At 43.7% G+C, this 15648-nt stretch overlaps 1 protein-coding gene across 2 annotated transcripts in view; it reads left to right on the top strand.

The window, feature by feature from the left end:
• The first annotated feature begins 322 nt into the window (after positions 1-322).
• Positions 323-15648, top strand: part of CRK (CRK proto-oncogene, adaptor protein) — a 50788-nt gene continuing 35462 nt past the window's right edge. For both annotated transcript variants that reach the window (XM_024194397.3, XM_024194398.3), the window contains exon 1: positions 323-653. In XM_024194397.3, the coding sequence (XP_024050165.1) occupies positions 410-653 (244 nt within the window). In that variant the 5' untranslated portion in view covers positions 323-409. The remainder of the gene's footprint in view (positions 654-15648) is intronic.

Here is a 15648-nt window from a genome sequence, read left to right as displayed (position 1 = left end):
ACCGTCCCCTTAGGGCGGTTCCTCGGGAGCGCTATTCTGCCTATTCCATGACCTTTGGTCAATGGCTGCTCAGTGCGCGCGCGCATTTCAGGGTAACCTGTAACTTCTGCTTATGGTAGAAATGTCTCCACGGGACATTTGCAAATACAGAAAGCGTCCTTTTTGCGCCCGCGACAAGGGTTGACTGACCCCTTATGACCGCCAATGGCCGTGCAGTCTGCGCAGGAATATGACGTCCCCGGATTGTCGACTTTTTCCTAGCAGTGGCTCAGTTAGTGTCGTCACGTCTGGTAGGTGAGGTCAGCACAGGGGCCGCCATTTTGGGTGGCGGGGCTGGGATCGGAGTGGGGGCCTTGGGTGGTTGTGGCCCGCAGGGGGAGTTAGTGCGGCCCACGGGGTAGCGGCCCCTATGGCCGGGCAGTTTGACTCCGAGGACCGGGCGAGCTGGTATTGGGGGAGGCTGAGCAGGGCCGAGGCGGTGTCGCTACTGCAGGGGCAGCGCCACGGGACCTTCCTGGTGAGGGACTCGGGCACCATCCCCGGGGACTTCGTGCTGTCGGTGTCCGAGAGTTCCCGGGTCTCGCACTACATCGTAAACAGCCTGGGGACGGCGGGAGGCCGAAGACCTGGCGGCGAGGGCCAAGGGGCCCCAGGTGAGTGCGCGGAGCCGGGCCGGGCTAGGGAGAGGGGCTGCTTTGATTGTCTGACCCGGGGGATGTTGCTGCAGCCTGGCCCTATATCCGACTTTGTTTTGCGCTGGGGAAAGCGCGGCCTCAGTTTCTCTCGAAACAGCGGGCAGCCCGCGGGCACCAGCCAAAGAGCCACATTGCCCGTGCCCCCGCCCCCTCCAGACTGGCGTTCAGTCTCCTGAGGCCCGGCTGTGCCGTTCGTGTTTGTCTTTTGGTTCCGCACTGGGAACCGCTATTTTTGGGGTCCTTCGTTATTGGGGAGCGGCTCCAGGACTCCCATCCCCCGCCACATGACCTGCAGTATTCCTAGCGTTAAAATCGTGTTGGACGTTATTTGGAGGACTAAAATAGTGCATATATGGACACTGACCAAGATGGGGGCGTCTAGACTTCCATCCTGAAGTCATTACAGCTCAGATTTCCCATCATTATGTATAAGCCAGGTATGGAAGAGTAAACTGCCACCACCTATTCAGAGGAAGTTGAAATTTTATTGTTGTTTTACATTTTGAATTTGCATGAAACAGTTGAAGACAATTGGCATATTAGAGACTTGGAGGATTTGAAAAATGACATTTTAAATTCCTCTCTTGAACGAGGGAGAACCTAAGATTTCCATTATTTAATTTCAAACCTCAAATGACTGATGAGTCTGAAAATGAAATATGTTAATTTAGTAACTTAAGTGCTCCCACTGTTTAAATAAATGAGTAATTTCTCTTAAGTGAGATGTTAAAAGTGGATTCTAAGCACAAATACCCTTATTTTATCCTTTCATACTTGGAGAATAAGTAGACGTTATGAATTCTAGAATGGATTAAAATCTGAGATATGAAAATATAAATGTCAAACTGTATTTTAATGCAGTCAAGCAATGGCAAACATCTAGAATCAAAGGACATTGGTCATACTTACAGGATGGAGGACTGTATCCAAAAGCAGTGCTTCTGAATTTAGGAGTCATGATGAGCATGACTTCCCAATGCTGCGCAGTTGCTAAGAGGGATAATGTGATCCTTGGATGTATAAATGGAAATATTGAGCAATACGATATTACTTTTGTATGGAGCATCACTGAAGCCATTATTAGAATGCATCCAGTTCTGGTGGCCACACTCCAAAAAGGATATTGAAAAATTAGAAACCGTTCAAAAATTGGGATATTTTGAAGTCTGGAAAACCTGAAATCCAGCAAGAGACTTAAGAAGTCTCTTACTTAATTTTAAGGAAGAGAAGGTTAAAAGGTGAATTGAACCTGGTATTTAAGTACCTTTGGAAGCGGGGTAATTATTCTGGAATAAAGTCCTTTTTTCCAGAGCAGAGTGTCCACATGGGGGAGTTACATCAGCATAGATCAGGGGTGGGCAAACTTTTTGGCCCAAGGGCCACATCTGGGTGGGGAAATTGCATGCAGGACCACGAATGTAGGGCAGGAGTGTGGGAGGGGGTGCGGTGTGCAGGAAGGGGCTCAGGGCAAGGGGTTGGGGCAGAGGAGGGGTACGGGGTGTACAAGGGAGTTCAGGGAAGGGGGTTGGGGTGCGGAGTGCGGGAGGGGGCTCAGGGCAGGGGTGCAGGGAGGAGTGCGGGAGAGGGCTCAGGGCAGGGGGTTGGGGTGCAGCAGGGGGCTCAGAGCAGGGGGTTGGGGTGCAGGAAGGATGTGGGGTGTTGTGGGGGCTTGGCAAGGGGTTGGGGTGTGGCAGGGGGTTGGGGTACAGGAGGGGTGGCATGGGGCTCATGGCAGGGAGTTGGGGTTCAGGAGGGGTTCAGGGTGTGGGCTCTGGCCCAGCACCGCTTACCTGGAGCGGCTCCGGGGTGGCAGCGGCATGCACCGGGGCCAGGACAGGTTCCCTGCCTGCCTTGGCCCCGCACCGGTGCCAGAAGCGGCTGGCACCACGTCCGTGCAGCCCTTGGGGAGGTGGGGGGCAGAGGGATCCGCGCGCTGCCCTTACCTGTGGGTACCTCCCCCGAAGCTCCCATTGGCCGCGGTTCCCCGTTCCTGGCCAAAGGGAGCTGCGGGGGGCGGTGCCTGCAGGCGAGGGCAGCGCACGGAGCCCTCTGTCCCCCCGCCCCCCAGGGGCCGCAGGGACGTGGTGCTGGCCGCTTCCGGAAGTAGCGTGGGGCCCGCGGTGCCACGGGGGTGGCAATCCTGCGGGCCGGATCCAAAGCCCTAACGGGCTGGATCCAGCCCACGGGCCGTAGTTTACCCATCCCTGGCTTAGATCTAACCGAATGTTTCCCTATATAGACACGTCCAAAGGCATAACAAGCGGTAGCGGCTGAAAGTTAGTCAAATTCAACTGGAAATAATGTGCAATTTTTTGAGGGGGGGGTAGTTAACTTTGGGAACAATTTAACAAAGGATGTGGTGGATTCTCCATCACTTGATAGTGTTCAGTCAAGATTGGAAGATGTCTTTCTAAAAGATGTGCCCTAATTTGAATACAAGTTTTGGATTTGTTTCAGGAATTAATGAGTGAAATGTTATGGCTGATGTTATGTAGGACAGAATAGATTATCATAATGGTACATTCTGGTGTTACTCATCAGTTTGGGAATCAGACAAAACCATTTCACAAAGATTCTCTCTCCGTCTCTAAAGAGGCAGAGTATGATAGGATGCAAAGTATATAGGGTGGGATATTCCAGTATGTCCAAGTGATTTAGGCACATTGATGCCAACATGTGCTCCCAAACCACTTAGATGTTTTTGAAAATCCAGACCATAATTTCAGTAATCAAGTAACCTTTACATAGAGATATCCATGCACAACACTGTCTGCAGCTTATGACGTATTACACATGTGAGCAATTTCTTTTGACTCGATGAGACTACATGCATTTGTAGGAATTTGCAAGATTGGGGTCTTGGAGGTCAGAGACTTATGTCTACGTCGTAGTCAGAGGTATGACCGCAGCACATTTAGTCATATGTGAGCTAGCTCTGATCTGTGTCTACATGTACTGCAGTTACACCTCTGATTGTCATGTAGACATATCCTAAGTCTTTCCTCCCTCCTGCCCCAGCATATTCTCCTCTTGTAATTAGAACTCTGTTCAGGAGTACTAATCTCTTCTGAGTTAGAAAATAGGTTTATGCTACCAATATTTCTGATCCTTTTCTTTTTAGCTGTAATGGTTCTGATGTTGCAATAGCTGTACTTCCAACTTAAATAGTAGAGATTTTTTTAGCAAACATTACATGCTTGGATGTCTTTCAAAAGTGGAGAGAATATTTTATATCAATAGATCCAAATCTCTTATACCACATTATTGTTTGCCTCAACTTAAGACCTATCTAAAACAGGCCTGGAGAACAAAAACCTGAATTGTTGGAGTCACTGGGATCAGAAGGGTCATATGTTGAGATAGAGCGAATGGTATTGCAAAAACTAGTAAAGAACTCATTACTTGTTCCGGCCTATAATATGAGAACAAGGGACACGTTCTATGAAATTGAAAAGGATCCCCAGGAAATACTTTTTTCCTATGTTCCTAGGTTGCATTTGTCACATTTCAAAGACAATTGAATAAGCTCTATACCAGGCATGTTCATTTGTGCAGTTCTGTTAATGGGGAAGAAGAGATACTATGCCCTAAAGATTTGATATACTCTTACAGTTCTAGCTTGCAAAGCTATAAGTATTTACTAGTGGTCATATAATTATCCAATGATTATCTGTATGCCCTTCTGAAGCATTCCTGTTTCTTTTCATTTGTTGTAAACTTACTGTCCCTTAATTTAATTGAATGTATCCTTGTTTTGTACGTAAGATTGCATGAGTTTGCTTTGCTCGAGCTCCTGGCACCCATAGGGAAGTGCTGTAGAAAGTAATAGAGAAGAAGCACATGGGAGAGTAGAAGGAAGCAAAATATACCTACAGTAAACCCTTATATAATGCGCGATTATTCAGCACGTTTTTGACATAACACGGTTTTCATTTAGTGACCCATTTTTATGTTGCGCGCGCTATTTTTATATAGCGTGCGCTCCCATGAACCTGTCCACTCAGGTCGGGCGAGAAAACCATCGACTCCACTCCATCCTTAGTCCAGCTGTACCGGCGGCCTTTGTGTTGTTGACACTGCGTTGTACCAAATTCGTCATGCCACCTAAGAGGAGTAGCAGTCCTAAAGAAAGTGAGGAGAAGAGAATGAGAAGAAACGGGAAACGATGAGTTTAGCTAAGTAAATAGAGATACTGGACAAGCTCTGTGCTGGTGCCCGAGTCAATGCGGTTGGTCACGAGTATGATGTGAATGAATCTACGATTCGCACCATTAGGAAAGGTGAAGATGGCATTAGAGCACATGTTATGGCTGCAGGTAATGCTAGTCTTATCATCAAGAGGATGACACAGGCAGATGTTCAGCTAAATAAAACAGAGACTTTGTTGAACACATGGATTGAAGATCTGACTCAGAAACGGGCACCACTCTGTGGGACAGTCATTCATGAGAAGGCACGGAAATTGTATGCAGCCATGTGTGAGAAGGAAGGTGAACCATTCAAAGGAATGTCATTTAGTAGTGGCTGGCTTGATAATTTTAGGAAGCCCTTTAGCATCCATAATGTGACGTTTACAGGGGAATCTGCATCGGCTGACCACCAAGCAGCAGAACTCTTCCCTGCTGAGTTAGCAAAAATTATTGAGGACAATTATTATAAGCCCCAGAAGGCTTTTAATGCTAATGAAACAAGTTTGTTCTGGAAACTAATGCCATCCTACATCACCCAGCAGGAGCATTCAGCACCAGGATTTAAAGCTGCTCTGTGCCAATGCGTCAGGGGATTATAAGTGTAAAGCAATCAGGGTGGATTGGATTTAAATCACTAGTCAGGAAGACTCGATTTAATCATGGATTTCTACATAAAAGTGCATTCTTGTTGGTTGTTATAACCTTAATACATATTCTTCACAACTCAGAGATAGATGTAGGTTTCATTTTTAAAAGATACACACTATACATTTTTAGTGATTTATTTTGAAAACTTTTCAGATTAGTTTTACAGCTATATTAGAAAATGAATGATTGTTTCGTTATTTCATTTACCAAAGGTAATTGAAGCAGATAGGTCACCTCCCAATGACTTCATAAATATCTCCAATTCAACAGGTTAATCATTATTTGGAGGATTTTCTTGCCATGCTATATTAGGAGGAGAACATCACCAGACAGACATTTTAATTGTTTTATTTAACTAAAACAACGTTACGTATTCTGGGTTTTTTTCTTCAACAGCAAACATATAATATTTTAACAAAACAAGCATATGAATTTTTGAATGTAGTTAAACATTCAAGTTTTTTAAAATCAGGTTTGTTTTTGTTAAAATGGTTTTTAACTAAAATAGGTAAATGAAATAATAATAAAAAAAAGTTAAATTGACCGTCAGCCAGGTCAACATGAGAAACTTAAAATACTGGCTTCTGCAACTAACTCAGTCGTCTTCACCTTCATTTTCCTGTTTGTTCATAATCTGGAAAAGAAAAACAAGCTTTCCTGCTTTTTCAGGTCCCAAACAATTTCTCAATTTGGAATGAATTAGTCCAAAGGAAGAAAATATTCTTTCTACACCGGTAGAAGAAGCTACTTCTGTTAAAAGTGAGATTATCACTTCAACAGTCTCTGAATCCAAGTGCTTAAGTGACTTCCGCCAGTTCGCTGGTTTGACTTACTTTAAAACATCATCAGCAAACATATTTCTTGAATGGTACTTATTCCCAAACTGGGTCTCTTTTACTGCCTGCTGCCATTATAGGTTTTCCCTTCTAGTGAGAGAATGGTATGGTAGATCTCAAATCAGTGAAGACTACGCTCAGAAAGATCTCAAGACTTCTGGAATACGCTGCTCAGTTTCACTTTTGTTTCTACTGCCTGTCCCTCCCTTCTCACGTTTATCTCCAGACTTCTTCTTCTTATCCAGATCTATTCTGCCCCCAACAATCTTCTATTCCTTGAACTTTTTGAAACTTTGCACTTTTAGAGTGAGGTAAGGGATTGACGCTATGTACACAAATTTGCAGAGGGACAATAGGGTTGAGGTCTGTTATTTCTCACCTCTATTTATTTATTTATTTAACAACATTTTTGCTATTAACAAGCATGTTATCTCTGGAGATGCAAATCCACAGTTTGAGAACTGCAAAACTAACCATCTCTGATGGTATCTTCTAGACTGAGCACTGAGTCCCATTGGGTAGATAGAAAGATTAACCTAAATAATCTATACAGAAGCTCCTGGAGCCCCATAAAATTGGGTCCCTAATCCATGAACTATTGGAACTCATTTACAAAACTTTTCTTAAACATTACATGAATATATTGTCTCATACTATAGAATTAGAATTTATTATCCCTATTCCATGATGAAATATCTTTGAGCTATAATGTATCTTAATAAAACTATCTTTAGATAGGTTTTTTCCTCAAAAAGCATTGTATCAAAAAATCTGATTTAAATAAAAAAATCATTGATTTTTATCTACCCTGAAACCAATGCTTGTTTACCGTGCTGAGAACCCTGTGCCTCAAAAGGCAAGCAGAAGTCTCTCTTGCTAGTTTACTGGAGGTCTAACAAAAAAGCCTGGGTAAGATCTAAACTGTTTACAGAATGGTTTAATTTATGCTTTGTGCCTCTGGTAGAACTTTAAATAAAGTCACAAAACCATCTTTCAAGATTTTGTTATTGGTCAGTGTCCCAAGTCACTCTGCCGAAGCTCTACAGGGTGCAAACGAAAATGTCAAGGTTGTTTTCCTTCCACCTAACACCGCCTCATTGTTGCAGTCCTTAGATCAAGGCGTAATCAAGACATTTAAATGTTATACAAGGTGGACTGTCAAGAAGATGCTAGAGGCGTTGGAGGAAAACTCAGAAATGGGCATACCAGACTTCTGCGTTCATATAACATGGCACACGTAATTGAAGGGATCTAGGAGTCCTGGGATGAAGTCACTGTTCCTACCATCAACGCCTGTTGGAACAAATTGTGGCCATTAGTGGTGAATAATTTCACTGGCTTCCCCACAGTACACAAGGAGGTTAGGGAGATAATGATTTTGATAATGAATTGATAAACTGACACCAGGCGGAGCTGACTGAGGAGGAGTTAGTGGAGATGCATGAGGCCACCGACAACGAAAGTGAAGACGAGCAAAAGGAACAAAAACTCACAGCAGGATATTTAAGGGAAAATTTACAAATCATAGAAAAAGTCATAAGTAATTTGATGAAGAAAGATCCAAATACGAACAGGAGCCTAATATGCAAATGGCCCTATCATGAGCTGTACCAAGTCATTGCTGAGTCAGGCAAAGCAGAGTCTCATCACTGACTACATCATGCCCTCTACACACCAGTCAACAGACACATCAACTTCAGCATCCCAATCATCAACTGAGCAGGAACCAGAAAATACCACTACTGCTGCATCCTCACCACAGTAACAACGTTCCCCAGCCATCACCTAGATCATTGTCTTCAGCAAGTCACCAATTCATAGTTTTTAAGGTAATAAATGAAAAAAAAATCAACTTTGTCATGTCTGGGAACGTAAGCCTATTTTTCCCATTTATTCTTTAATTTATATAACGCATTTTTATATAACACACGGTTTTCTAGGGACGTAACTACTGTGTTATATAAGGGTTTACTGTATATGATTTGATTGCAATGCATATTCTTGTGGAACACTCAGATTCTAGGCAGGCGAGGGTTACAAATCCTGCAGGAGGGAAGTGTCTTTCATCACTCTCAATGATTCCTTCTGGATGATAGCATGGTGGCTGTTGGAACATGAAGGGAACTGAAAACCGCCTTCTTTGCCTGAGGCAAGGTCACTAGAATGTGCTGGCATTTTTGGAATGGGACAGGAAGTGAAACTGAAAAATTGGGGTCCCAAAAGGACTTTCCTTTCCGGCTCAAAAAATGCTTATCAATGTAGATGAAGGGACGGAAGCAATGGGACAGAGGAGAGAGATGCTAGTAGAAATATTCTGAACTTCAGGAAATACAGAGATAAGGTACATGCCTGCGCAACCTTAACTTTCCTTCCTTGCAGCTGGCAAGAGCCGCTGGGAATTATCTGCATGCACTCCTGCTGCATTTACTGTAGTAGTTACAGTTGTAGTGAGTAGTGGAGGGATTATTTGGAGCAGCTTGGCAGAGCTGTGATTGTGATATGAGGCAATATGGGGGGGTACTTCTTTGGGGGGGGCATCCCTCCACCTTTGTATGTGTGATCAAAGGAAAGAGGTGCAAGAGAGAATCAGTAGGCCTCATTTCAGTGCTGCATTGTGTAGGTTGTGTCAGCAGTGAGGCACAGGGCTAGCCCAGTCACGGGGGTGGTCAGCAATTAGTGGGAAATGTGTAGCCTGTGGATTTCATGAAGGATAAGTGAAAGTATAGTATTAGATGGCATTGTGGTCCCCCCAGATCCTGGCTTGCCCATGTGGGCTGGGAGAAGAGCTCAGACCCCATAGCGGGACAGTCCCCAGTTCCTGACAGAAGGAAAAACTGACCTGGCAAGCTGATCAATTAATATCTGTTGAAAGCTATTAAATTTTAAATAAATTTAAATTAATGGAGATATCCTATCTCCTAGAACTGGAAGGGACCTTGAAAGGTTATCAAGTCCAGCCCCCTGCCTTCACTAGCAGGACCAAGTACTGATTTTGCCTCAGATCCCTAAGTTGCCCCCCTCAAGGATTGAACTCACAACCCTGGGTTTAGCAGGCCAATGCTCAAACCACTGAGCTATCCCTCCCCCCATCAAATAGTCCAGCAAGAATGCCCTGATGTAAGCGGAGGCCGACTGTTTCGATTGCATCATGGTGCATTCTTTCATTATTTAGAACTTAATTTTATTGTGTGTTGTATTTTTTGGAGTTAAAATAACTCACTTAAGTAACTTTTTGGTTGTAATTAGGAATAAATATCTTTCTAAGGTAAAGCCTATTGGAGACCATGAAGACTTACACCCTTTTTTTTAACTGTTCTAATAAATTAGTGCTTTAAATATTGACCAGTATTTGACCAGTCAATTGACCAATTATTTGTGGACCCGTAAAATTACCAAACCTAGCACAAGAGGCAGGGAGAGGGGCTTGCGCCCCCCCTCCCCCAAAGGGCAAGGATCCTGCAGACCGCACGTGAGGGGGGAGAATGTGGGGCTGCCACATGCCCTGTACCCTAATTCTTCCCATTCACACTGCCACCCATCTCTATGTCACCTTTTCCACTCCCCTGATTTGAGTCCCCAACCCCTTTCCCAGGCCTACCACCCATGCCTGTTTATCTCCCTCTCCTCACTGCAATCTCAAATCCCTGCTCCTTATTCTCAACACTCTTCAGCCCCCTAATCTCCCTTGCAGCACATATTTGCATGTGTATTTATTTTCTTTTCAAAAATTATAGTAGAGCACCAACTCCACTATAGTTAAGATGAAGACCAAGCAGTCTCTTTAAAACTAGACTCTTCTAAGTGCTCTAAAATACAGAACACTTACTCAGATTGCTTTGAAATTTTATCTGTCTCATGGGGGCATGGAGCTTAGTCAGTGAACCAAATTTGGGGCCATTTGAACAAGTGGTTCCTGAGATTCAGCCCCCGGGGAAAAAACAGCTCTTCTTAAAGCTGACATGTTTTGGCAATGAGTTTTGTGCATAGATAGAGCTTAAATCGGAGCTGAGATTATTATACCAGGGTCTCAAATGCTTGGAAGTTACCCCAACAGAGTACATGCCACCCACTAGCCTTTTGGGAGAAATCAAATTACGTTATTAGCCAAAGAGTAGTTCTTCAGTGAGGCATATCAGCATTTGAAGTGTGTGGCATTGCATCAAACAGATTCCACTGAGCATGTGTGGGCAAACAAGGTTTTTAGCCTTGAAAGTTTCACGCCTGCTGGATGGCTTGAGAATAAGCAGTAGTCCTTTGACCCAGACCCAGCCAGCCACTGTCTGTTGGAGTCTTGCTGCAGGCAAAAGTCTGGAAAAGCTCAGAGGGCATATTGCTAAAATCTGTCTCTAGGTTGGAGGGGGTGGGGTATTTTTGGTGGCTGTAATCAAAGTATGTATATATTTTTTAAATTATATATGCAAATGCTTACTGGCAGGGGAGGGGCATTTTAGAGAGTGGAGAACTGGGAGGAATAGAGGTGAAAGGGGTTTAGCACTACATAAAGGGGACAGGGATTTTGGTAGGGGAGATGAGTGGGGTTCGGGGGCCTCAGGTGAGGGAGAGAGACACAGAGAAGGGAGCATATGGGGATGAGTAGCAGGGAGATTGCGGGGAGAATAGAGTCAGGGACTCCTGTCAGCCCCACCTTCTCACTGTGTCTGTGTGTGTGCCAGGACTTGGGGGGAGAGGGAGGTTGAGCTCCTCACCCTACCTCTTTGTGTGTGTGTGTGTGCGCGCACGCGTGCCAGGATATGGGGGCCTGCTGCCCCTCTGGGGGGGCCTGATCCTCTACCTGCCCCCTCATTTAACCTGGAGTCAGGGCAGTCCCTGTCCTTCTGGGGGTGTCTGAACCCATCTCCCTGCTCCCCAAGTGATCCAGGATCTGGGGAAGCCCTCTCCTTCTGAGTGGGGAGCTAAGAACTGGCATACTGGGAGCATGGGCCAAAAACACACTGCTGACACTGAGGCGAGAATGGACATGCTTGATGCATATCTCTCACACTCCAGCACTAAATAGGGGGAATGAAAACACCCACTGAGATTAATGGAGCAGTTCACATATCTCATGGGGTGTTTTCTCAAGGCTTGTCTACATTTGAAACACTACAGTGACACAGCTGCACTTCAGTGTAGATGCTACCTACACCAGTGCAAGGGATTCTCCTGATAGTATATGTAATCCACCTGTCCGAGAGGCAGCAGCTAGGTCGATGGAAGAAATCTTCCATTGACCTAGGGATATCTACACTGGGGGTTAGGTCCACTTAACTATGTTGCTCAGGGAAGTGGATTTTTCATACCCTTGAGCAACATAGTAGGTTGACTTAGCTTTTTGATGTAGCCCAGGTCTCATTCAACTGAGACGATCACATTGAGATGAATGGGCTATGTCAGATGTCTCTGAGCCTCCTATGCCTTCAGGATTATCCTGTGGTGGAGATATGTATATAGTAAAGCAGTCACTGATGATTAATTTCATAAATATTATAACAGAGTGGTAAGAGTGAGTTTTTTAAAGAACAGCGTTTCTAAATGTTCCAAAATCTGCATGTGAGCTGACCTATCTTCACATCTGCTGTGCTTTATGGGATGTAGGGTAGAATTAGTGATCCAAATTTGGGGTCATTTGTGTAAAGTGTTCCTTAAACAAAGGCCTTCCCCCTGAAAAAAAACAGATTGTCTTTAAGTACACAGATTTTACCAACTTTTTTTGTGTACACCAAGCTTCTAAAACACTGATAGCTTAATAGGATGGAAAGGGGAGGGTGAACTGGAAACAGTGGCAGGGGGCTACATGTTGTGGGGGAATAGTGGGTGGGGGGCAGAGAGAGACACCATTTTTTTTCTCATATGCTTAAAGTTACTATAACCACCACATAATAAAAATGTCAAGTTCTTGGGACATGGATAATGTCTGAGGTTTTTCTCACCGGTTTCATTAGCAACTACTCACTACAGACATTTGAAAGCATGACCATTATCCCCATTCTACTACAAAAAATTGCACAGGTGTGGGGGGGCTCTTATTAATCACATAGCATTTGTGTGACCTAGTGAAAATAATAGTGGTCTGGGACTCAGAAACCTGAGCTGTATTCCCGGCTTTGCCACTGGCTTGTTGGGTGATTTTGGACAAGTCACTTCACCCCGCTCGGTGCTTCAGTTTCCTCATCTCTGCAATCTCTTTGAGATTTACTGATAAAAAACGCTTTGTAAGAGCTAGGTGCTCTCATTACTTGTCCACAGGAATGTCTCAGAGAACTGCACACCTACATGAAAATTAAGTGTCTAAATGACCACTGTCATTTCTCTCTCCCCCACCCCTTTTTTTAAAGATATTTAAATGGTAAACTTCATTAACACAGATTTATGGTTGTTTGGCAGTACCGTGTGCCCTTTCAGAACATCAAGTTCAGCAAAACTCAAACTTGTGAAAACAAATAAATAAACAGTTAAGGTACATGCCCATACACCTTTGTCCTGTGCTGAATAGGAGCTCCCTATATTCATATACAGAAAGAACACCATGTCTACTAAATCTTACAGTTCTTTCAACCCCTTCATCCTTATACACACACTAACCTTTCATTAAACCCACACACCATACTCATCTCCCACTGAACTGCTGACAAATCCCCATGGCAAAGCAAGAAGACTTCTGTGCCCCACTGCTGACACAACCTACGCAATACAGTGTTGAAATGAAGGATACTGGATCTCTCAATGTACACATGCACCTCTTTCCTTCGATCACACACACTGGGGTCAGGGAGAGAAGTTCTCTCCCACATATTCAGAGGGTCACCAGCTCTTTCAAGCCACTCCAGCTTATTCTTCCACCATTCAATACTGCTACATCTAACACAGTGAATGCAGCTGGAGTTTGTGCAGATAATTCCCATTGGTTCTTTCCGGGTCCAGGGGGACAGAATTATGGTTGTATGGGGTTTACGTTAACTCTTAACTGTATTTCCTAGTTTTCACAAGTTTGGGTTTTGCTGAGTTCTACATTCTGGAAGGACATGAGCTATTGCTGGACAGACTTAACTCTGCATTGGCAAAGCTGTTAGGGTTTTTTTAATGTTTTTTTTTGGTCATTTAATAGTTTTAGCATCTTCTGAATTATCTACTGTATTCAAACTACATTTCCTTAAAATAACCCCCCCGCCGGCAGATATTAACAACATACCTACAGACCTTTCTCAGGTTTCTACTCTAGGTCAGATTTGAACTGAGATTGGTTGGTTGTAGGGCAGGTTCACTGGCTGCTGTTTGTTCCTTTGAGCCATCCAGCTGCAGATAAAATTGGCAGACTAGAAAGCCTCTTGATTACTCTGTCCATATACAATATAGTCCATTGGATGCATGAGGCTGTAGGAAAATTAGGGTTGTACCTATTTAGAGAGCTGAACTCTTTTCTTGAATAATATTTTAAATTTTGTTCTCTCAAAGGGGTAGTGAGTGCTATGCTCTAGCTGGAGTAAGGGTGGAGTGATTGAGACCATTGTGCCAGGAGCAGGGCCCTGGCTTGATCCCCAACTCTGGGCAAAAAAAAATTGGTAGAATCTGTCAACCTTGAGGAAAAGCTGGTTTGGGTTTTTATTTGTTTGTTTTTCTTTAGGCCTTCCTTTTTTGCCTCTCTCCCTTGGGTACGCAGGAACCTCTTGCTCATATGACCCTGAATTTGGATCAGTAACCCTATCCCATGCTCCCATGAGGCACACCAAATTTCAAGGTAGTCCAAGCAATCATGGATTTTAAAACCTGTAATTCTTTAAACAAAAAGATATTGTTAATCTTAACTACAGCAGAGTTGGCCCTTCTGTAATAAGAGAATGATATGAAATCTAAAGAGACCGAGAATGGGCTGCTTTAAGAGTGGTTATGCCTTCTGACTACACTCTGAAAATGAAGTAGAATGGTAAGTAGTTTACCCCAAAATAGGTTTCCAGACTTAGGAAGTGTTCCCCCTACCCCACCCCCCCAAATCTTCCAACATTGCTCCTGTGAGTAATTATCCCCATTTTACAGATGGGGAAACTGACTCAGAAGTGATTTGTCCATTGTCAGAAAGGGAATTTGTCTCAACCTGAGAGATGAGTTGAAGGGTCTCTGGCTCTGACCTGTGCTTAGATTACTAGAACATCTCGCCCACATAATCTCTCATCCCTCCAACAAAAAATATAAATTGTTAAATTCTAGATCATTTTTTTGTCTTCAGCCCATGCCTCCACTTCCTGATCAAAGGGAAAGATTTGGATTGCTGCTCTGACCTCCTGAGCAGGACAGAACAGGACAGAGGCCAAGTTGAGACACCATAACTAGTTAAGAAAAAAATTCAGCCCTTTATATGTCTTGACCAAATGAGCCAGCTGAAGGAGTTGTGGGACAGTGCTGCTGATTAGGGTGTGAGAGGAGAAAGCTAGAGAACTACTCTTTCCCTAGTAGCACTGGATTGGAAGTGGTGGGGGAAGGTGAGAGAGTCATTCTCTAAGTAGCCTCATGCTGGAACTTTACTATCTCCTTTGGCAGCAAGCTTACCTTGGTAGTTTGACACCCGATCCCCCACATTATTCCCTCCCTGAGTATTGTTCCACCAGAAGATGAGGGCAATGTGCTACTGGAACTGGCTCCTGCAGGAACAGCCCCAGAAGATAATGGTTTTACCTCTCCAAACAAATGTTTCCCTTGCTGTTATAATGTGTTCTTGTTCCTTGCGATAATATCAGAGTACCTCACACATCAATTTATCCTCATTACAACCTCTGTGAGGTATGAAAGTGTAGTAAACACTTAAAAGATTAATTTTTTTTTTAAAGCCAGAGAGGGACTATATGTTAATCTAATCTGACTTCCTGTATCACATGGGCCATAGAACTTGACCTAATAATACCTATTAGTGAAGGGAATTATTCTTCCCTGGCATGTAAGTAAACTCTATCAAGCTCAATAACTTGTGGTTGAACTAGAGGATTCCTGCTTTACAGACTCTAAATGATGGAGAATTTACCATTTTCCTTGTGGCAGTGTTATTATTTAAACTCATTGTTAAAAAGTTGCATTTTTCTAACTCTGACTTCTAGCTATGGGGTCTTGTTACGACCTTTTTTGCTAGAATTAAGAGCCTCCTAATATGTGGTATGTCCTCTCCATTTCTAGGTACTTAGATGGGGATCATGTTGCTTCCTAATATTCTTTGATAAGCTAAATAGCTTGAGCTGCTTAAATTTTTCATTGTAAAGAGTGTTTTCCAGAGTCACTTTTTTTTTTTTTTTTTTT

The sequence above is a fragment of the Terrapene carolina genome, unplaced genomic scaffold, assembly GCF_002925995.2.
Source record: "Terrapene carolina triunguis isolate 2854851 unplaced genomic scaffold, T_m_triunguis-2.0 Scaffold231, whole genome shotgun sequence".
Taxonomy (NCBI): domain Eukaryota; kingdom Metazoa; phylum Chordata; order Testudines; family Emydidae; genus Terrapene; species Terrapene triunguis.
This window is presented reverse-complemented; position numbering and strand designations above follow the sequence as displayed.